Source organism: Heterodontus francisci, chromosome 1 (genome assembly GCF_036365525.1).
Source record: "Heterodontus francisci isolate sHetFra1 chromosome 1, sHetFra1.hap1, whole genome shotgun sequence".
NCBI classification, from domain to species: domain Eukaryota; kingdom Metazoa; phylum Chordata; class Chondrichthyes; order Heterodontiformes; family Heterodontidae; genus Heterodontus; species Heterodontus francisci.
In genome coordinates, this window is record NC_090371.1 from 126,666,863 (window position 1) to 126,689,930 (window position 23,068).

General features: G+C 43.1%; 1 protein-coding gene across 12 annotated transcripts in view; it reads left to right on the plus strand.

Annotated features, from left to right (window-relative positions):
• Positions 1–23,068, plus strand: part of fryl (furry homolog, like) — a 655,772-nt gene that overhangs the window by 466,680 nt on the left and 166,024 nt on the right. For all 12 annotated transcript variants that reach the window (XM_068035582.1, XM_068035639.1, XM_068035630.1 and 9 more), the window contains 5 exons: positions 2,149–2,317; positions 6,387–6,646; positions 8,354–8,494; positions 17,985–18,153; positions 21,664–21,751. In XM_068035582.1, the coding sequence (XP_067891683.1) occupies positions 2,149–2,317; positions 6,387–6,646; positions 8,354–8,494; positions 17,985–18,153; positions 21,664–21,751 (827 nt within the window). The remainder of the gene's footprint in view (positions 1–2,148; positions 2,318–6,386; positions 6,647–8,353; positions 8,495–17,984; positions 18,154–21,663; positions 21,752–23,068) is intronic.

The following is a 23,068-nucleotide window of genomic DNA, read 5'->3' on the forward strand; positions in this document are numbered from 1 at the left end:
GTTTCTCCGTCTCCGACGCATCTGCTGTGATGATGCTACCTTCCATGACAGCGCTTCTGATATGTCTTCCTTTTTCCTCAACCGAGGATTCCCCCCCCCCCACTGTTGTTGACCGAGCCCTCAACCGTATCCGGCACATTTCCCGCACCTCTAAACTCACCCCTTCCCCTCCCTCCCAGAACCGTGACAGGGTTCCCCTTGTCCTCACTTTCCACCCCATCAGCCTCCATATCCAAAGGATCATCCTCCGCCATTTCCGCCACCTCCAGCGTGATGCCACTACCAAACGCATCTTCCCCTCCCTTCCCCTGTCAGCATTCCGAAGGGATCATTCCCTCTGCGACACCCTGGTCCACTCCTCCATTACCTTCACCACCTCGTCCCCTTCTCATGCCACCTTCCCCTGCAATCGCAGGAGGTGTAATACCTGCTCATTTACCTCCTCTCTCCTCACTATCCCAGGCCCCAAACACTCCTTTCAGGTGAAGCAGCGATTTACTTGTACTTCTTTCAATGTAGTATACTGTATTCGCTGCTCACAATGTGGTCTCCTCTACATTGGGGAGACCAAATGCAGGCTGGGTGACCGCTTTGCGGAACACCTCCGCTCAGTCTGCAAGCAGGATCCCGAGCTTCCGGATGCTTGCCATTTCAACACTCCCCCCTGCTCTCATGCTCACATCTCTATTATGAGCTTGCTGCAGTGTTCCAGTGAACATCAACGCAAGCTCGAGGAACAGCATCTCATTTTCTGATTAGGCTCACTACAGCCTGCCGGACTGAACATTGAGTTCAATAATTTCAGAGCATGATGGGCTCCCCATTTTACTTTCATTTTTAGTTATTTTTTCTTTTCCTTTTTTTCTTTTTTGCATTTTTTTGTTTGTTTTCGTATCTTTATTTTATTTCATCTTAGTTTGTTCAGTTTGCTTACCCACTGTTTCTTTTTCATGTCTGTACTTGCAGCTGTTCAATTTTCAGTCTGTTAACACCCTATCTGTACTAATGCGTTGTCTTTCAACACACCATTAACATATTGTTTGCCTTTGCTCCATGACCTTCTGGTCAGCTATTCTATGGCCTTTTCCAATCTACACCTTCTCCTTTGTTATCTCTTGCCCCACCCCTACTTTACTTGCTTATAACCTTTGGCAATTCTAATATTTGCCAGTTCCAAAGAAGGGTCACTGACCTGAAACGTTAACTCTGCTTCTCTCTCCGCAGATGCTGCCAGACTTGCTGAGTATTTCCAGCATTTCTTGTTTTTATTATACCTGATTGAACAAGGTCCAACTTTTTATGGGGTCTCTACAGCGATGTGAAACCAAAAAAGGGGATGCTCTCACCAGATCAACTGATTTCACTGCAGAGGTGGGGTGGGTTTTGCACAGCACAGTGAGCGACAGACTGCAACTTCAGGATTTCTGCGTTAATCTGCCCGTGCATTAAATCCTGAAGTTTCGGTAAGTTTCAGAGGGGTAATGATGGCGAACGTTGACAGTTTGCCTTCAAAAGCTCTGCAAAATCCAGGGAAATATCTAAACTGACATTTCAGTGCAGTACTGAAAAATGTTGCATTGTCAGTGGTCTCCTCACTCAGTAGACTTTATGGAACTCCTATAATCTCACAACACAAAGCTAGGACTTTTCTTCAGCTTGATAGCAGGTGTGTTTCTGAATAGACTAAAAATAAAAGAAGATGTGAGGAGCCCTGAATGATGGCAGGATGATTGTGCGTTCCTCTGTGGGGATACTTCTAAGAGCATCTATTGATTTTGATGCTAAAAGCACATGGTGACATTGACCAAATCATTTTTAGATGAGCTAGATAATTGAAGTAAATTTTGAACTTGCCTTTTTAAAAAAAAAAAATCATGTTTAAGAGTTGCAGTGGCATTTTGTAGTGTTTTTAAGCAAGTGCTTTGATAATATTTCTGAATAATGTAACTTATGAAAAATTATAAAATAATGCTTGCAGTAAAGAGTTATGATAAACCATCCAGTGGCTGAAGGCTGCTCTCTAAACCTCTTTGCCTTGCTGCTTCTCTCCCTGCCTTTAAAAGTCTCCCAAATATCAAAACACCAATGTATAGATATCCTGATCTAGATTTTTTTAAATGTTTTGCTTGTTGGTTTTACTTACTGCAGATCTTGGAGCCCAAGCTGTTTCGCTATGCCCACAAGCTGGAAGTGCAGCGAACTGATGGAATACTAAATCACCCTTCTCCATTGCCACATCTCTATTCTGTTTCCTACTATCAGCTGTCAGAGGAATTGGCAAGGACTTACCCAGAACTCACTATCCCAGTCTTCTCAGGTATATTTCATTTATGCCACAGGCAACAGTTTTTCTCAATATTGGCTGTAGAAATGATCGTTCAAATTTACATAATACTGGATGACTGCAAAACCCTTTTTGATTTACTTTGTACTTGAAAGACAGAATTCCAATAGTTCCTTTTCCTTTTGTTATACATAGTATTTAAATAGCAAAAAAAAAATGAAAATTTCCAATTGAATACCTGCCCTTATTATTTTCCCAATGTCTTCAATCTGCTTAGATACTGTGAACAATTTGCTTGAGTTCATTGGGTTATGTCCTATTTTCCTGTTCTGATCTTGCAGATGATGTGACAAGAACTGGATCATAAAGAAGGCTGTGTAAAATATTCATAGATAATGTAAAAGAGGCAAATCATAAAAGGGAGTCCAAAAGATAAATGTAAAATTCTTTCTCTTAAGGCAGCCTGAAAAGTCAGGGTCTGTTCTGCAATGTGACTAACTCGGGTCTAGAACAGCTTCAGACTATCCTGAGAGCAGCTCTGACCCAGGGGGAGCATGCTGCCCATTGGATGTGCAGAGTAAATAAATAATACCCAGTCGTTTCCTTTCCTGTTAAGTACCATTCTTTGCGTATTTTGTCTATGGTGTACTTCATCAGTACTCTTTTTTTATTCTTTTCATGGGATGTGGGTGTCACTAGCTAGGACAGCATTTATTGCCCATCCCTAATTGCCCTTGAGAAGGTGGTGGTGAGCTGCCTTCTTGAACCGCTGGTGCAGGTACACCCACAGTGCAGTTAAGGAGGGAGTTCCAGGATTTTGATCCAGTGACAACAAAAGAACGGTGATATATTTTCAAGTTAGGATGGTATGTGACTTGGAGGGGAACTTGCAGGTGATGGAGTTCCCATGTGTCTGCTGTCCTTGTTCCTCCAGGTGAAAGAGGTCGTGGGTTTGGAAGGTCATAGAAGGCATGGTGAGTTGCTGCAGTGCATCTTGTAAATGGTACACGCTGCTGCCACTGTGTGTCGGAGGTGGCTGGGGTGCCGATCAAGAGGTCTGCTTTGTTGCGGATGTTGTCGAGCTTCCTGAGTGTTGCTGGAGCCACACTCATCCAGGCAAGTGGAGAGTATTCCATCACGCTCCTGACTTGTGCCTTGTAGATGATGGACAGGCTTTGGGGAGTCAGGAGGTGAGTTACTCGCCACAGAATTTCCAGCCTCTGACGTGCTCTTGTAGTTACAGTATTTATCTGGCTGCTCCAGTTCAGTTTCTGGTCAATGGTAACCCCCAGGATGTTGATAGTGGGGGGATTCAGCGATGGTAATACCATTGAATGTCAAGGGGAGATGGTTAGATTCTCTCTTATTGGAGATCATCATTGCCTGGCACTTGTGTGGCGTGAATGTTACTTGCCATTATCAGCCCAAGCCTGAATGTTGTCCAGGTCTTTCTGCATGTGGACACAGGCTGCTTCAGTATCCGAGGAGTGGCAAATAGTACTGAACATCATACAATCATCAGTGAATATCCCCACTTCTGACCTTATGATGGTGAAGATCATTGGTGAAACAGCTGAAGGTTGGGCCTAGGACACTACCTTGAGGAATTCCTGCAGCAATGCCCTGGGGCTGAGATGATTGTCTTCCAACAATCACAGCCATTTTCCTTTGTGCGAGGTATCACTCCAACCAGTGGAGATTTTTTCCCTTTATTCCCATTGACTTCATTTTGGCTAATGCTCCTTGATGCCACACTGGATCAAAACTGCCTTGATATCAAGGGCAATCACCCTCACCTCACTTCTTGAGTTCAGCTGTTTTGTCCATGTTTGGACCAGGCTGTAATGTGGTCAGGAGCCGAGTGGCCCTGGCTGAACAAAAACTGAGCATAGGTGAGATGGTTATTGCTATATAAGTGCTGTTTGATGGCACTGTCGATGACACCTTCCATTACTTTGCTGATGATCGAGAATAGACTGATGGGGCGGTAATTGGCCGAATTGGATTTGTCTTGCTTTTTGTGGATAGGACATACTTGGGCAACTTTCCACATTGTCGGGGTAGATGCCAGTGTTCTGGCTCTACTGGAATAGCTTGGCTTGTTCTGCAGCTAGTTCTGCAGCACAAGTCATCAGTACTACAGCCAAGATGTTGTCAGGATCCAGAGCCTTTGCAGTATCCAGTGCCTTCAGCCATGTCTTGATATCATGTGGAGTGAATCGGATTGACTCAAGACTGGCATCTGTGATGCTGGGGACATCGGGAGGAGGCCGAGATGGATAATTCACTCGGTACTTCTGGCTGAAGATGGATGAAAATGCTTCAGCCTTGTCTTAGGCACTGATGTGCTGGGCTCACCCATCATTGAGGATGGGGATATTTGTGAAGCCTCCTCCTCCTGTTAGTTGTTTAATTGTCCACCACCATTCACGACTGGATGTGGTAGGACAGCAGAGCTTTGATCTGATCCATTGGTTGTGGGATTGTTTGGCTCTGTCTCTTGCATGCTGCTTCTGCTGTTTGGCATGCCAGTAGTTCTGTGTTGTAGCTTCACCGGGATGACACCTCATTTTCAGGTATGCCTGGTGCTGCTCCTGGCATGCTCTCCTGCATTCCTCATTGAACCAGGGTTGATCCACTGGTTTGATGGTAATGGTAGAGTGAGGGATATGCCAGGCTATGAGTTTACAGAATGTGGTTGCATGCAATTCCGCTGCTGATCATGGTCCACAGCGTCTCATGGATGCCCATTTTTGAGCTTCCAGATCTGTTCTGAATTTATTCCATTCAGCACAGTGGTTGTGCCACACAACACAATGGGCGGTATCTTCAGTATGAAGACAGGACTTCATTTTCACAAGGATTGTATGATGGTCACTCCTACTCCTACCAGTACTGTCACGGACAGATGCATCTGTGACAGGTAGATTGGTGAGGATAAGGTAGTAGGTTTTTCCCGCTTGGTTCCCTCACCACCTGCTGCAGACCCAGTCTGGCAGATATGTCGTTCAGGACTCAGCCCGCTTAGTCAGTAGTGGCACTACTGAGCCACTCTTGGTGATGGACATTGATGTCCCCCACCCAGAGTACATTCTGTGTCCTTGCTACCCTTGGTGCTTCTTCCAAGTGGTGTTCAACATGGAGGAGTACTGGTTTATCCGCTGAGGGAGGGCAGTAGGTGGTAATCAGCAGGAAGTTTCGTTGCCTATGTTTGACCTGATGCCATGAGACATCATGGGGTCCAGAGTCGATGCTGAGGACTCCCAGGGCAAATCCCCCTCTACTGTTTACCACTGTGCCGCCACCTCTGGTGGGTCTGTCCTGCTGGTGGGACAGGGCATACCCAGGAATGGTGATGTTGATGTCTGGGACATTGGATGTAAGTTATGTTTCCTTGAATATGACTTTGCCAGGCTGTTGCTTGACTAGTCTGTGGGACAGCTCTCCCAATTTTGGCACAAGCCCCCAGATATTAGTAAGGAGAACTTTGCAGGGCTGTGTTTGTCGTTGTCGTTCCCAGTGTCTAGGTTGATGCCGAATGTTTTATTCCTTCTTGAATTTTGTGAAGCAGTTTTGTACAACTGAATGGCTTGCTCGACCGTTTCAGAGGGCAGTTAATAGTCGACCACATTGCTGTGGGTCTGGAGTCACATGTAAGCCAGACCAGGTAAGGACGGCAAATTTCCTTCCCTAAAGGACATTAGTGAACCAGATGGGTTTTTACAACAATCGATGGTTGTTTCATGGTTAGTATTGCTGACTAGCTTTCAATTCCAGCTTTTAATTAATTCATTGAATTTAAACTCCACCAGCTGCCAGGATTTAATAAAACGCTTGCTTTGCCAGTATTGGGTAACCAATTCAATGTGATAGATTTTTGATGTTATGACATTTTGTGTCAGTTGTCCAAAAAATGTGTAGGTTAATTTGTTCTCTGATCATACTTGTTATTCCTTCGAGGCATGATTTTATTTTTCGCTATTCCTTTTTAGTGTGATGTTAGGCTTGTTTCTAAAATGGTTTATAAAGTAATTTTGAGCCTCCAGATATTGCCGCAAGCTGTGCATTTGATTTTATAGTATTGCGGTTTTAATCTTTACAGAAGTAAGTCACAGAATACAAACAGCGCACCCTGCTGGTCGGCAAGTGATGCTGCACTACCTTCTGCCCTGGATGAATAACATTGAACTGGTCGATTTCAAACCCTTGCCTTCAACAAAGCCGATGGATGAATCTGATGCAGTCTATATGAAGGACAGGGAGATGATGACAAACAGCAGACGTTGGCTCAGGGGGGAAGGTTGGGGATCTCCGCAGGCTACTATCATGGTGCTAAATAACCTGATGTATATGACAGCAAAAGTAAGTGTGTTCTCATAGGTTTCTGTTCTCATTCTAAAGCAAACTTGCAATATCATGAAAAATGTTTCGAGGCACACTAGGAAATCAGTTATATTGCGACCTCAGTGCGATCGTTCACGTGAAAAGTATGAGAAATGAATCCCCAGACCAATTTCAAGAATTACACGTCAAGATTTCACGTTTTAAGACTTTTAACTAAACGAAAAGAAATACGCAATTAACTGAATAGTACATAGCTGATTTCCCAAATTACCATAAAAGGTATTTTCTGTACTTATTTTAAAAAATGCTTAAAAAAGTCACACCACACTTGTACCTTAGAGTCCTTTTTGATGACAAAATCTGTTGCAGTTAAAAGTCCCAAACTTCTCCCAGTTGCAATGGGTTGGATGTCCCAGACTATTTCAAAAACCAATGCTCCCTTCACTCACTTCTTTGAGCATTTCCAACCTGGAAGTCTGTGATTAAGGCGATCCTGCTGGTCTACTTTTCCACAAGCTTCAATTTTCAAAACTGGTTCAAATCTTTGTAGGCATTTACTGTAACAAGCTTCTTAAAGCAGGTGTCTTCTCTCTCTCTCTCTCTCTCTCTCTCTCTCTCTCTCTCTCTTTGTCTCTCTCTCTCTCTCTCTCTCTCTCTCTCGGCCTGTTTGCCTTCAGAAAGTCTGTTAAATTTATCTGGACTCAGAAGTTAGTACTTACTGTTCTGCTCCAAAATACAGAGTCCAGAAGTCTGGTTTCTCAGATCCTCTTGGGTCTTTCCATTGTTCCCAAGTGCTAATGGCTGCCTGGTATATTAACATCTTCTGAATTACTGACTCCTTGTTTAAAAACCTGAAAATCTGGGAGGACAAAACCCATTGTTCTTCAGGTGTTAGTCCTGCAGTCTCTGTTTTCAGAAGAAAGTCTTTGATCTGTGTTCTCGGTTGTCTTGGTAACCTTTCACAGAGTGGAGGTGAGGTCACCTGACCTTCCAGACTCCATCTTGAACTTTCAAAAATCACAATTTTAAAAAATATAATCATGTTACAAGGTCCAGTATTCATAACAAATGCACGTTAAAGGTTTATTGCGTTAAAAAAATCCTGATTTTTGCATACGGCGTAAACTGATTTTGAAATTTTCATCGGGTATTTGAATTTATTATTTGTCTTGGTAACAGAACTCTGCAGACAGACTAAGCAGTGCACCTTTTACATCCTTCACTGTTTCCAAGACAGTGTGAGATACAGTGCCAGGTATAAAAGGCTCACAATTCCTTCAGTCATTACATCAAACCTGGAGACTGAGCATTGGGGGAGAGGTCTGCTTGAATTTGGGTTTCTCTTAACCGTAAAAATATATAATACGCCAATAACCTCAGAGCAATAATGCATGAAATAATACTTTCACATATACATAATGTTTGCTGAAACTGAAAAGGGATATTCTAAAACTAGAACTTTTTGCACCACTAAATTTAATAGTGCAAGTTTCTGATTTGGCCAGCTATTGATGTTGAAATTTCCTTGCGATGAGGAAAATACTGCCATAGCGATGCAAACTATGTTTTTAATGTGTGTCAGTTTTGACAGTAAAATCTAGAAAGTGCACATGATTCCCAGAGTCAAACGTGAAAATCTTGCCAGAGTTTTTGTTTAAAATGATGAGGTGTCAAGGTTGTGTTATTTTTAAGTTGCTTGTAATTTACATTTTCTTTTCTGTGCAGTATGGTGATGAGCTTGCATGGTCAGAGATAGAAAGTGTATGGACAACACTAGCAGACAGCTGGCCCAAAAACCTGAAAATAATTCTGCACTTTCTCATCAGCATGTGTGGTGTGACAAGTGAGCCCAGCCTCCTGCCGTATGTAAGTTAAATGCTATGCACTGCTGAAAATAGAAATCGGAGGTAGAATTTGTTTATTGTGTTTTGATTCCAGAATAAATGGTTATGTTGTGCCTAATCCGCACTTACTCTTAAAGAATCTGCGGAAGCTGATTGGTGAAAGGTATATCAATATTTTATTCACACACTAAATCATCAAGTACAAGCTCTCACTACTTTCACAGTATCCAGAATCATCAAAGTACAAGCTCTCACAACTTGCACAGTATACTACCCGTCAAGGCATGAGGTGATTAGTCTTGAACTTGCGGCTGCTCTTCTGTTCTCTGAGTCCTTGGCTCAGGGGTATCTTCTCGAGTGTTCTTCCCTGGGGTTCTCGTGCCTTCCCCAGTTTCAGTCAAGGGTTAAATCTTGTTTCCAAGACCCTCCCCTCTTACTGACTCATAGGGGTCTGGTATAATGACATAATGGTAATTCCTTATTTGGCTCAGTGAGAACCTGGTCAACACTTTACAGTTTCCCATTGTTTACTATGAGTCTAATCATATCTTGTGTCCATGATGACTCCTTTATCTGCTACGTGCAAGGACAGTGTCTGGGAGCATCACCATGTCTTTTCTATACTGTCTACAATTCCTCAGCCATCTGTGTGCTGTGGCCCCTTTCTACCCAGCCCCCCTATTCTTTAACACACTGTTCATTGTTGTGTGACTAACCCCTTTATTTCAACTGAGTTCTTATGTGTTTTTACTATATGTGTTTTTACTGGGTCTACAGTTAGTTCCTGTTATTTTCAGTTGTGCCATCCGTAACTACTGTCTTATATATTTTTTTGCCACGGTGAAGTGGTTTTATTGTACATATTCAGCTTTGTACCCTTTTTAAAGGGTATCAGAAACATAGAAATGTGCATCCTTATTTGTGTTTAGGGGGTTAGATTCTCTTTTCCTTTCCTCGTACATTTTTACCTCAAGTTTTCATGTGTTAATTGTGTTACAATCACGTTATGCACGGTTAATATTTAAAAAGAGAAAGTCGAATTCGCAGTTATTTCTGAAGGAAATGCGTCACAAGATTTCACGTGTTAAACAATTTCTTTACTGTACAAGAGTTAAACAAAGCAAAACACTACTAACTTAACACTACAACTTGAACACATTTGTTAAACTCAGAAACTTGACAGAACACATTCCTTAAGATACAAAAACCAATAGGAAAGGTGAATCAAACGTGGCTAACAAAAGAAGTTAAAGATTTCATTAGGTCACCAGAAAAAGTGGTAGGCCCGAGGATTGGGAGCAATTTAGAATCCAACAAAGGAGGACCAAGTAACTTATAAAGAAAGGGAAAAGGGATTATGAATGCAAGCTAGCTAGAAACATGAAGGAGGACTGTAAAAGCTTCTTTAGGTATGTGAAAAGGAAAAGATTAGCAAAGACAAATGTTGGTCCATTGCAGATGGAGACAGGAGAGTTTGGGTGGAGAATGAGGAAATTGTGTAGGTACTAAACAATTAACTTGTATCTGTCTTCACAGAGAAAGACACAAAAAATCTCCCACAAATACTAGGGAACCAAGGGACTTGTAAAAATGAGGAACTGAAAGAATCTAGTATCAATAAAGAGGTAGTACTCGAAAAATTAATTGGATTGAAAGTTGATAAATCCCCTGGACCAGCTCAGCTACATCCCAGAGTGTTGAAGGAGGTGGCTATAGTGATAGTGGATTCATTGGTGGCTATCTTTCAAAATTCTATAGATTCTGGAAGGGTTCCTGCAGACTAGAAAGTACCAAATGTAACCCCACTATTTAAGAAAGGAGGGAGAGAGAAAACAGAGAACTATAGACCTGTTAGTTTGACGTCAGTAGGAGGGAAAATGTTAGGATCTATTATAAAGAATGAGATAACTGGACACTTGGAAAATAATATGATTGGGCAGAGTCAACATGGATTTGTGAAAGGGAAATAAATCATGTTTGACAAACCTGTTGGAGTTTTTTTTTAGAGATACAGCACTGAAACAGGCCCTTCGGCCCACCGAGTCTGTGCCAACCATCAACCACCCATTTATACTAATCCTACACTAATCCCATATTCCTACCACATCCCCACCTGTTCCTATATTTCCCTGCCACCTACCTATACTAGGAGCAATTTATAATGGCCAATTTACCTACCAATCTGCAAGTCTTTTGGCTTGTGGGAGGAAACCAGAGCACCCGGAGAAAACCCACGCAGACACAGGGAGAACTTGCAAACTCCACACAGGCAGTACCCAGAATTGAACCCGGGTCGCTGGAGCTGTGAGCCTGCGGTGCTAACCACTGCGCCGGATGTGTGAGGATGTTACTCGTAGCATAGAAGAAGGAAAACCAATGGGTGTGGTGTATTTGGATTTTCAGAAGGCTTTTGATAAGGTCCCACACAGGAGGTTAGTAAACAAAATTAGAGCACATGGGATTGGGGGAAATATACTGCTATGGATTGAGAATTGGTTAGCAGACAGCAAGCAGAGAGTAGGAATAAATGGGCCATTCTCAGGTTGGCAGGTTGTTACTGGTAGGGTACCACAAAGATCAGTGCTTGGGCCACAGCTGTTCACAATCTATATAAATGATTTGGATGTGGGGACCAAATGTAATATTTCCCGATTTGCTGATAACACAAAACTAGATGGGAATGTAAGTTGTGAGGAGGATGCAAGGAGGCTTCAAGGGGATTTGGACAGGCTAAGTGGGCAAGAACATGGCTGATGAAATATAATGTGAATAAATGTGAAATGATTCACTTTGGTAGGAAAAACAGAAAGGCAGAGTATTTCTTAAATGGTGAGAGGTTTGGGAGTGTTGATGTCCAAAGGGACCTGGGTGTCCTTGTTCATGAGTCACTAAAAGCTAGTATGCAGGTGCAGCAGGCAAAAATTAGGAAGGCAAATGGTATGTTGGCCTTCATTGCAAGGGGATTTGAAGACAGATGTCTTGCTGCAATTGTATAAAGCCTTGGTGAGACCATGGCTGGAGTATTGTGTACAGTTTTGGTCTCCTTATCTAAGGAAGGATATACTTGCCATAGAGGGGGCACAACGGTGGTTCACCAGACTAATCCCTGGAATGGCAGGATTGTCTTATGAAGAGAGATTGAAGAAACTGGACCTGTATTGTCTAGAAGAATGAAAGATGATCTCATTGAAACTTACAAAATTCTTACAGTGCATGACAGGATAGATGTGGATAGGATGTTTCCTCTGGTGGGTGAGTCCAGAAAAAGGGGACACAGTCTCAGAATAAGTGACAGGGCATTTAAAACTGAGATGAGGAGAAATTTCTTTACTCCGAGTGGTGAATCTGTGGAATTCTTTACCACAGAGGGCTGTAGAAGCTCAATCATTGAGCATGTTCAAGACAGAAATCGATATATTTCTGGATCCGAACGACATCAAGGGATGTGGGGGGAAAATAGCGTAGAGGTAGATGATCAGCCATGATGTTTGAATGGCGGAACAGGCTCGACGGGCTGAATGGCCTACTCCTGCTCCTATTTCCTACGATCCTATGAGAACATGAAGATGAATACTTTAAACTCAATCTCAACAGAACACCCTCGTTTAACTGTTACTTCCACCCCAAGAATTTTCTCTATATGTTACAGGATCATGGCAGTTTGTTTATTTTTGCTGGGATCAATCCAAGGTGTACCATAGCTCTTAGGAATTCACTTTAATTTCCTTAGTTTCTCAGCTGTCTTTCGAGGTTTTAGATTTCCTGGGAATTCTCCCTCTAGCTTCAGCCAGGCAAATCCTCCAGTTCACCTTCAACACGTCACAAATCTGGTTTTCCCAGCTTGAGCACAGGCCTGCCTCAAAACAGACACACCGTCTCTATCAACAAGTTAAGAGGGGTTCCCTTTGTGTAGGGTCTTTACACTTCGCAATATGCCCTTACTAAATAAACATGGGATACCCTTTGATTTATAACCACCCCAGGTTTGTTTGTCAGCTTCTCAAGCCAGCTGTTTTCATTTGACTTGCATTAAAAAAAATTCAATTTCCAAATTAAAATTTACCTCTAGAAAATTAATACAAACCATGAACCAGGTGATCAAAACCTAGTTACTTTTACTCTTCAAGCCCTTCCCACCATCCCCCCAGCCAATGGAGTGAGTTTCCTCCATTCTCCCCCCCGCCCCCCAGGACTTGAAAATTAAACTCCTCCCCCCTCCTGACCAGTGTCTCACCTTGAATCCCCTAACAGAGATCGGAAGGCAAGACTTCCGGTCACTGGCCGGAATATCAGCGTGAGATGGCCGCCCGGTCTAGGTATGTTTATTTACATTTATTTGCATAGATCTAGCAGCACAAGTGAAGGCCTCGCCACCAAAGGGCCGCGCCGAGGCCTCACCATCACCGGTAAAATGCGGCAGAGCCTTCTCAACGTCGGGAGTCGTGGGCGTCTCCCAGAGGAATTTTCCAGGCCCTGTCTGCCCTCTCAGGTAAAAGATCTTTTACCACTTTTAGAAGAAAAAGAGACACTTTCTCTCTGTGTCCTGGCCAATATTTACCCATCAACCAATATCACTAAAGCAGATTATCTGGTCATTATCTCATTGCTGTTGTTGGGACCTAGTGTGCAAATTGGCTGCAACATTTTCTACGTCACAGCACTGACGACACTTCAAAAAAAATACTTAAGGGCTATAAAGTGTTTTGGGACATCCTAAGCTTGTTTTTTTATTTGTGTGGTGAAGCTCCTGACTGCTTCTTCGGCTCCCCACAACACAAACCACACTTGATTATTTCGCACAATGTGTTGCATCACCTTTACTCATTTTCTTTCTTCAACTTTTTCATCAAGCATAATTAAAGATAACCATCCATTATAACAAGGCAGAGAAAGAGCAGGAAGGCATCGCAGGTGTCCCCTGCGGTCATCTCCCTCCAAAACAGGTATACCGTTTTGGATACTGTTGAGGGAGATGGCTCACCAGGGGAAGGCAGCAGTAGCCAGGGTCATGGCACCGTGGCTGGCTCTGCTGTTCGGAAGGGCGGGAAAAAGAGTGGAAGGGCTATAGTCATCGGGGATTTGATTGTAAGGGGAGTAGATAGGCGGTTCTGTGGTCGAAAACGAGACTCCCGAATGGTATGTTGCCTCCCAGGTGCACGGGTCAGGGATGTCTCAGATCGGCTGCAGAACATTCTGAAAGGGGAGGGTGAACAGCCAGTTGTTGTTGTGCACATAGGCACCAATGATATAGGTAAAAAACGGGATGAGGTCCTACAAGCAGAATTTAGGGAGTTAGGAGCCAAGTTAAAAAGTAGGACCTCAGAGGTAGTAATCTCAGGATTGCTACCAGTGCCACGTGATAGTCAGAGTAGAAATGAAAGAATAGTCAGGATGAATGCGTGGCTTGAGAGATGGTGCAGGAGGGAGGGGTTCAGATTTTTGGGACATTGGGACCGGTTCTGGGGGAGGTGGGACTATTACAAATTGGACGGTCGACACCTGGGCCGGACTGGAACCAATGTCCTTGGGGATGCTTTTGCGAACGCTGTTGGGGAGGGTTTAAACTAATGTGGCACGGGGATGGGAACCAAATGAGGAGGTCAGTGGACAGTAAGGAGGTAGTAACTAAAGCCTGTAAGGAACTAGATAATGAAGTCAGCGTGACTAAGGAAAAAAGTAGACAGGGAGCAGATGATGAACGCAAAGGGACTGGTGGTCTGAGGTGCATTTGTTTTAATGCAAGAAGTGTAGTAGGTAAGGCAGATGAACTTAGGGCCTGGATTAGTACCTGGGAGTATGATGTTATTGCTATTACTGAGACTTGGTTGAGGGAAGGGCATGATTGGCAACTAAATATCCCAGGATATCGATGCTTCAGGCGGGATAGAGAGGGAGGTAAAAGGGGTGGAGGAGTTGCAGTACTGGTCAAAGAGGATATCACAGCTGTGCTGAAGGAGGGCACTATGGAGGACTCGAGCTGTGAGGCAATATGGGCAGAACTCAGAAATAGGAAGGGTGCGGTAACAATGTTGGGGCTGTACTACAGGCCTCCCAACAGCGAGCGTGAGATAGAGGTACAAATATGTAAACAGATTATGGAAAGATGTAGGAGCAACAGGGTGGTGGTGATAGGAGATTTTAATTTTCCCAACATTGACTGGGATTCACTTAGTGTCAGAGGTCCAGATGGAGCAGAATTTGTAAGGAGCATCCAGGAGGGTTTTCTAGAGCAGTATGTAAATAGTCCAACTCGGGAAGGGGCCATACTGGACCTGGTGTTGGGGAATGAGCCCGGCCAGGTGGTTGAAGTTTCAGCAGGGGACTACTTTGGGAATAGTGATCACAATTCCGTAAGTTTTAGAATACTCATGGACAAAGACGAGAGTGGTCCCAAAGGAAGAGTGCTAAATTGGGGGAAGGCCAACTATACCAAAATTCGGCAGGAGCTGGGGAATGTAGATTGGGAGCAGCTGTTTGAAGGTAAATCCACATTTGATATGTGGGAGGCTTTTAAAGAGAGGTTGATTAGCGTGCAGGAGAGACATGTTCCTGTGAAAATGAGGGATAGAACTGGCAAGATTAGGGAACCATGGATGACAGGTGAAATTGTGAGACTAGCTAAGAGGAAAAAGGAAGCATACATAAGGTCTAGGAGGCTGAAGAAAGACGAAGCTTTGAAAGAATATCGGGAATGTAGGACCAATCTGAAACGAGGAAACAGGGTTAAGGAAAATCCCAAAGCCTTTTATTCATATATAAGGAGCAAGAGGGTAACTAGAGAAAGGATTGGCCCACTCAAGGACAAAGGAGGAAAGTTATGCGTGGAGTCAGAGAAAATGGGTGAGATTCTAAACGAGTACTTTGCATCGGTATTCACCGAGGAGAGGGACATGACGGATGTTGAGGTTAGGGACAGATGTTTGATTACTCTAGGTCAAGTCGGCATAAGGAGGGAGGAAGTGTTGGGTATTCTAAAAGGCATTAAGGTGGACAAGTCCCCAGGTCCGGATGGGATCTATCCCAGGTTACTGTGGGAAGCGAGAGAGGAAATAGCTGGGGCCTTAACAGATATCTTTGCAGCATCCTTAAACACGGGTGAGGTCCCGGAGGACTGGAGAATTGCTAATGTTGTCCCCTTGTTTAAGAAGGGTAGCAGGGAAAATCCAGGTAATTATAGACCGGTGAGCCTGACGTCAGTGGTAGGGAAGCTGCTGGAGAAGATACTGAGGGATAGGATCTATTCCCATTTGGAAGAAAATGGGCTTATCAGTGATAGGCAACATGGTTTTGTGCAGGGAAGGTCATGTCTTACCAACTTAATAGAATTCTTTGAGGAAGTGACAAAGTTGATTGATGAGGGAAGGGCTGTAGATGTCGTATACATGGACTTCTGTAAGGCGTTTGATAAGGTTTCCCATGGTAGGCTGATGGAGAAAGTGAAGTCGCATGGGGTCCAGGGTGTACTAGCTTGATGGATAAAGAACTGGCTGGGCAACAGGAGACAGAGAGTAGCAGTGGAAGGGAGTTTCTCAAAATGGAGACGTGTGACCAGTGGTGTTCCACAGGGATCCGTGCTGGGACCACTGTTGTTTGTGATATACATAAATGATTTGGAGGAAAGTATAGGTGGTCTGATTAGCAAGTTTGCAGACGACACTAAGATTGGTGGAGTAGCAGATAGTGAAGGGGACTGTCAGAGAATACAGCAGAATATAAATAGATTGGAGAGTTGGGCAGAGAAATGGCAGATGGAGTTCAATCAGGGCAAATGCGAGGTGATGCATTTTGGAAGATCCAATTCAAAAGTGAATTATACAGTAAATGGAAAAGTCCTGGGGAAAATTGATGTACAGAGAGATTTGGGTTTTCAGGTCCATTGTTCCCTGAAGGTGGCAACGCAGGTCAATAGAGTGGTCAAGAAGGCATACGGCATGCTTTCCTTCATCGGACGGGGTATTGAGTACAAGGGTTGGCAGGTCATGTTACAGTTGTATAAGAGTTTGGTTCGGCCACATTTGGAATACTGCGTGCAGTTCTGGTCGCCGCATTACCAAAAGGATGTGGATGCTTTGGAGAGGGTGCAGAGGAGGTTCACCAGGATGTTGCCTGGTGTGGAGGGCGCTAGCTATGAAGAGAGGTTGAGCAGATTAGGATTATTTTCATTAGAAAGACGGAGGTTGAGGGGGGACCTGATTGAGGTGTACAAAATCATGAGAGGTATAGACAGGATGGATAGCAAGAAGCTTTTTCCCAGAGTGGGGGATTCAATTACTAGGGGTCACGAGTTCAAAGTGAGAGGGGAAAAGTTTAGGGGGGATATGCGTGGAAAGTTCTTTACGCAGAGGGTGGTGGGTGCCTGGAACGCGTTGCCAGCGGAGGTGGTAGACACGGGCACGATAGCGTCTTTTAAGATGTATCTAGACAGATACATGAATGGGCAGGAAGCAAAGAGATACAGACCCTTAGAAAATAGGCGACATGTTTAGATAGAGGATCTGGATCGGCGCAGGCTTGGAGGGCCGAAGGGCCTGTTCCTGTGCTGTAATTTTCTTTGTTCTTTGACAAAACTGTCAGCAATAATAGAATATAAAAATTTGAATGATGGACGTAATTGTAAATACTTTTACTGGGAAACTCGTCATTTGTACTTGAAAATGCAAACTGAGGGGAAAAAAACATGTAAATGATAATTGGGGGAGAAGAACCCAGGGAACAGGTTATTCAAAAAGAGACTGGGAGTAAGTAATCAACTGCAACACTATACTACAAATTGAATGCAACCTTGAAATTTTTTTAACCAGTTGGGTGTACAGTCACCCACTTTTGTTTCCATTTTGTATTTCTTTTTGATTTATGTAATTTCCTTTTCCTTTCTCAGTTTAAAAAAAAATTATTTTCCTCTCGTTACCTTTATCCTCCTTTTTCCTGTTACAGTTGAAAGTTTCATACTATTGAGGTTGGAATGTAACTATACTGCTCAGGAGTGGCACGGCTCAGTAGCCTGTTGAGACTGTATACATCTTTACTAAGGAATAAGCATTGCCTCCATTCACGTTAACTGCTGTTTCTCTGTCTGTAATGGTATTATCAGTGCTGCACCACTGTTACTGTATTGGCCATGTGCTCTATAGCATGTCCTGCCCAATGTACTTAATGAATCTGGTGAAAACTGTGCCTCCACAGGAAGGGAAAAACTAAATTGTCCTAAAATACTAACAGCAGATCATTCTAATAATAATAACAAATAGAACATTGTTTAAATTTACTTTAACTTTATTTAAGTATTCCAGCATTGTTTCTGGTAATATGGTTAAATTGAGTATGATTTTATGACGTCATGGCAGTAAAGAATTTCATATAGTACTACGTATGTTATTCCTATGAAGTAGCACCTTGGCTTCAATAATCTGGTTCACCTGAGAAGGTAGAAAAATGATGGAGTCTGCAAAAATCACAGGAAAAACTTGATTTCCTTTCTTGTTTTCAAATAGTTTTTATGTGTGCCTAAACAGATCAAGAAAGTGGTTGTGTATCTGGGCAGAGATAAAACGATGCAGCTGTTGGAGGAGCTGGTGGTAGAACTGCAACTGACTGATCCGGTTAGCTCAGCTGTCATTCATATGGACAACCCACCTTACTACCGCATCACCTCTAACTACAAAATCCCCTCCATCACCTCAGGTAACTTTACTTTAGCTGAGTACCGAGGTTGACGATATTGTTTAAGTCTCAAACCATGATCACTTGTACACGAAAGAACTGATTCTTTCTTCTTTGTTTAGTCTGTACATAGCTGTGTATGCACCCCTAGTTCAGCTAAGGGAAGGTTAAGGAGACAGGAATTTTGATACTCTCTGAACTCAAGTGAGGTTCCTCAGTCTCATTGAGTACTGTGCTATAAGCAAAGGAAGAGGGAAAAAAAGGGCAAACTTTCCTAGGTCCACAGTTATGAAACTTTGGTAAGCTTTCTTGTGATTGGTGCCAAATGTTTCTCCTGACCCACTCTCCTCAGTGGGGGAGTTTGAATCAAATATTGTTGAGAGATGTTTTTCTTGAAGATGGGAAGAATTGGCTCAGTTGATTATAGAATAAATTTTGTAGTTCAGGACTTCTTTTAAATACAATTGTGTATAGAGATTCATCTTGTTCAGGAGGATAGTTTAAAAGTACTTATCAAGCCATGCTTTGTAGCATGATTAGTCAGAAGCTCTGGTATTTTCTGCAGGCTATAGTAAAGTGTGAATCGAGAAATGTAGTTAATTTATCCAAGTAGCACCTTGATCAGGAAGATGTATACTCACACATGAACCTCTTACCTCAGACTGTAATTGCACCAGTGGTTTGAGTAAGATTTTTGAGCTGTTGTTGTTCAGTTGAAGTACATGGGTTTAGTTATAGGTCATCAGAATGTGGTGTTTAGTTCTCCTTTTCTTGTGGCTGAACTATTGGTTTGAAATGAGGCTCAGGGAGCTATTATTAGCTCTTGGAAGAACTTGAACAGCAACCTTCTGTTTCTCCCTGGCTCCAATTCAATTCTTAATGCCAGATCCTGCTTTAAAAAAAATTCTTGTCGTGGCTTAATGCAACCTATTCAGAGCTTTGTTCTCAGAGCATGCCCTAATATGTAGGTTTTGTTGTAGCGCCTTCTTTATCGAGAGTCAAGTGAATTGATGTTTGCAACACTCATGGAGGTTTTGCTGGCTTAAATGACCCCTTAACCGCAGCAGACTCTTAATTCAGAAGAAGGAAGGGGGACAAATATTGAGATTTAACACTAGTAAACCATATAAACTGGACAATTATCCTTTTGAGTTTAATGCCCAAATACTTATGTTTAGATCCACCCTTACCTGTTAACCCTGAACTTTCAGATATTGACTCAGTCGGCTAGGGATTGAACTCACCACCTAGGATCACACTTCAGTGCATTACTGAGAGCATCCTACGTTGCCAGGGGTACTGCCTTTTGAATCAAGGTGCCTTCTTACTATACAGGTCTATGAGCTAAAAGATCCCATAATATTTGAGGAAGAGCAGGAGACTTCTCCCAGTGTCTTAGCCAACATTTATCTGTCAATCAACACCACCAAAAAGTTAACGGGTTACTCATGAGCTGCTTCTCGGACCTCGCTGTGTGCAAACTGGCTGCTAATTTCCAACATAACAGCTATACACTTCAAAAGTAATTCATAGAATTGTAGAAAGTAAGCACAGAAGGAAGTCATTCAATCCATCGTGTCTGCACCAGCTCTTACGAGGAAAAGTCCCGTTAGTCCCACTCCCCCTCTCTTTCCCCATATCACTGAAATTTTTTCTCCAATTTCTTTTTGAAGGTAGTGCATTCCAGATCCTAACCACTCGTTGCATAAAAAAAAACTTCTCCTCATGTCACCTCTGGTTCTTTGACCAATCACCTTAAATCTGTGCCGTCTGGTTTATCAACCCTTCAGCCGTTGGAAACAATCTCTGTTTCTCTTTACTTTTCATTGTGTCACGCAACTGTCAGGATACTGTAAGGCTAAGTGTTAGGGTGAAGACAGTGGTGTAGTGGTAATGTCACTGGATTGGTAATCCAGAGGCCCCGGCTAATGCTAGCTTCAGTTGGTTTAATTTAAAATCAATTCATTAGTAAATTAAATTAATTAATAAAAACCTGCAATTGAAAACTAGGCCAGGATTTCACGTTGGGCGGACGGGCGCCAGCCATCGACTGAAAAGTCGGTGACAAATCCGCTTCCGCTTTGTCTGCATTTTATGGGTCCCCAGGCTTTAATTGTTCCGAGGCAGGACTTCCACCGGCTTGAGGGAGGAAATCCCGCCTCATTGAGCTGCCAGCCAATCAGCGGGCCGGCAGCTCTTAGTCCCAGCCGCGCCACCGGGGGCGGTGGCCACTGCTGGGACCGCAGCCCAGCCGAGCGCAGCGGAAGAGATGGAGCTGGGATTCCAGGTAAATTTTGGTTGCCTCGCTATGGATAATCGGTTGGGCCTGGGCGAGGCAAGGGTAGTCGTTTGGGGGAAAGGGGGGGCTGCTTGGGGTGGTGGGGACGACCCTCCATTGGGCACCCTGTGCTTGATAAGCAGGCAACCCTCCCGAGACGATCGGAAGCTGCCTGCTTTTCCCGGCTCTAGGACTCCCGCTTGCCCCGCGTAAAATCTACGTAGAGGCGGGCGAAGGCCCTTAAGTGGTCTTTAAGTGGCCTGGGGCGGGCGGGCCATTTGTCGCCCCTACCCCCTCCCTACGTAAAGGGGAGCAGAGGTAGCAGCGAGTCGGGAAAGCCTCCCACTCCATTTTATGCCCCCCCCCCACCACCACCATCCGGCTCGTTGGGGTGGCGTAAAATTCCAAACCCAGTCTCAGTTTCATAGCGCCATGAAACTCCCATCGATCGTCGTAAAAACCCATCTGGTTCACTAATGTCTTTAGGGAAGGAAATCTGCCAACCTTACCTGATCTGGTCTACATGTGACTCCAGACCCACAGCAATGTGATTGACTCTTAACTGCCCTCTGAAATGGCCTAGCAAGCTACTCAGTTCAAGGGCAATTGGGGATGGGCAACAAATGCTGGCTTTGCCAGCGACAACCGCATCCCATGAAATAATTTTTTTTTTAAACTTGATGAACCTGTCTTTTTTCCTTCTCGCAATTCCTCTGCTTCTATGCAATAGGGTTTCATTAATAACATAATTCCCTCTGTATTTGTGTCTACAGACTGATAGTTTCTCATCAGTACTACAAAGTTTAGAAGATTCCAAATTTAATGTGTAGTTGAGTATTGACATTGAGATGGTCAGATTTGCTTTTTGTAAATTTAAACCTAGTTTGTTTTTTTCAGGATAATTTTAATTGTTCTCAAGGAAAAGCAAATAGTGTAGTTGAATGAAAATACTGATGTGACATATAATTGGCTGCAGCCCAATTAAAAACACTTCTGAAAGAAATATCTAGCAAAGGCAACAAAGGAAAGTTGAGAAGTGTACTTGATTATAATTTTGCTTAGAAACAAAATCCAGTGTGTCATTCATGAAGTTTACTCATGTATGGACTTGCCTTGTTTGTTCTTTCTTACACTTGTAATTTAATAGTGGAATTTTTATTTTTTTTTCTAAATTCTCGTTTGTCATCTTGTGGTTTAATTGCACTTTTTCAACTTGTTTCCTTCAATTTTTTATTCATTTCTGTTATGTGCAGGTACCACTTCCAGCAGCAATACAATGGTGGCTGGACATGATGGTCATCAGGACAGTAAGCTAGCAAAGGATTCTGCTCTTGATGAGAAGTATGTACTCCTGTTTCAAAAAAACTTTGTTATAGTTTGTTGAAAATTTTGTAGATTTTCTTAATATGCCCACTTGTGTTGCACACAACTAGTTGAAGATTGTGTCACTGTTTTACCTATCTCTGATATTTCTCAGTGTCTCTTATCTTCTGCTTTTGTCTCTTTTTCTTTGAGGCAGAGCAGGAGAGTTTGCCTGGTATCCTGGCCTACATTTATCCCTCAACCAACACCTACAATAGATGATCTGGCTATTTATTTCATTACTGTTTTTGGGAGCTTGCTCTGTGCAAATTGACTAACTCATTTCCTACATAATAACAGTGACTGCACTACAAAAATACTTCATTGGCTGCTAAGTACTTTGGGAAGTCTTGAGCTAGTGAAAGGTGCAGTATAAATGCAAGTCTTTATTTTCTTTCTTTTTATCCCAAGTTTCCTCACTTCTTTGGCTACTTCCACATCCTTTGTCTCATTGATGCCTTAATGCTTTCAGTAAAGAGGTACACATGGATGTTCTGGACTGACTTAAATGCTGCTTTTCCAGCTTTCCTTATTGATCAATGTTCTCTTTTATTTGTTGTGCCTTTCATTTTGATGTGCAGAGCCTTTAAATTTACAATGGCCACATACATGCCTTATCTTAAATGGGACAACTTGTGAGTGGCCTGCCTGGTATCTTCCGGGTTGCTGCTCGCTTACACACCTTTGAGAGAACATTAATATTGATCCATCCCGATTGGCATGGGCTCCATAGGCATTTACTGATTAGGGAATTGGCCCTCCAGACTTGTGTTCTATCCAGTCTGGTGTAAAGTGTGTTGGAACATCGCTGTTACCATTCTACAAAAACCTTTCATCTAAAATAATTTGCGGAGGAAATATACAAACCATAGTAAAATTAAAAACATTGTATAGACTTTTGTTTCCAAGTTTTACATTCATACTGTCATGCAAACCCCCCATCTGCCAAGACTGAGGCACACATTATTTCGCCACATGAACAAAAACTTAACATTGCAAGCCCTGACTGGAAGGACATTTGCATAGTACCAGACAACGTTGAAACAATGGGGACCCAGCAGTTGTTTCCCCAATACACAAAAGTGGTCAAACCAGTTTTAGTCACATGTCTAGCTGGCTGGAGTTTTGAATTTGTACTTCCAACAAAGGATTTGAACTCAGAACGCCGTGGGCTCATGGACTGAGAACATCTCCTCTCCTGTCTGCCTGCCTCCATCTCTTCCCACGGAACTGAATTTTGTGAAAACACGTGAAACTCAAAGAGAGAAAGGTTTCCTATGTGAACAAGGTTTTAAG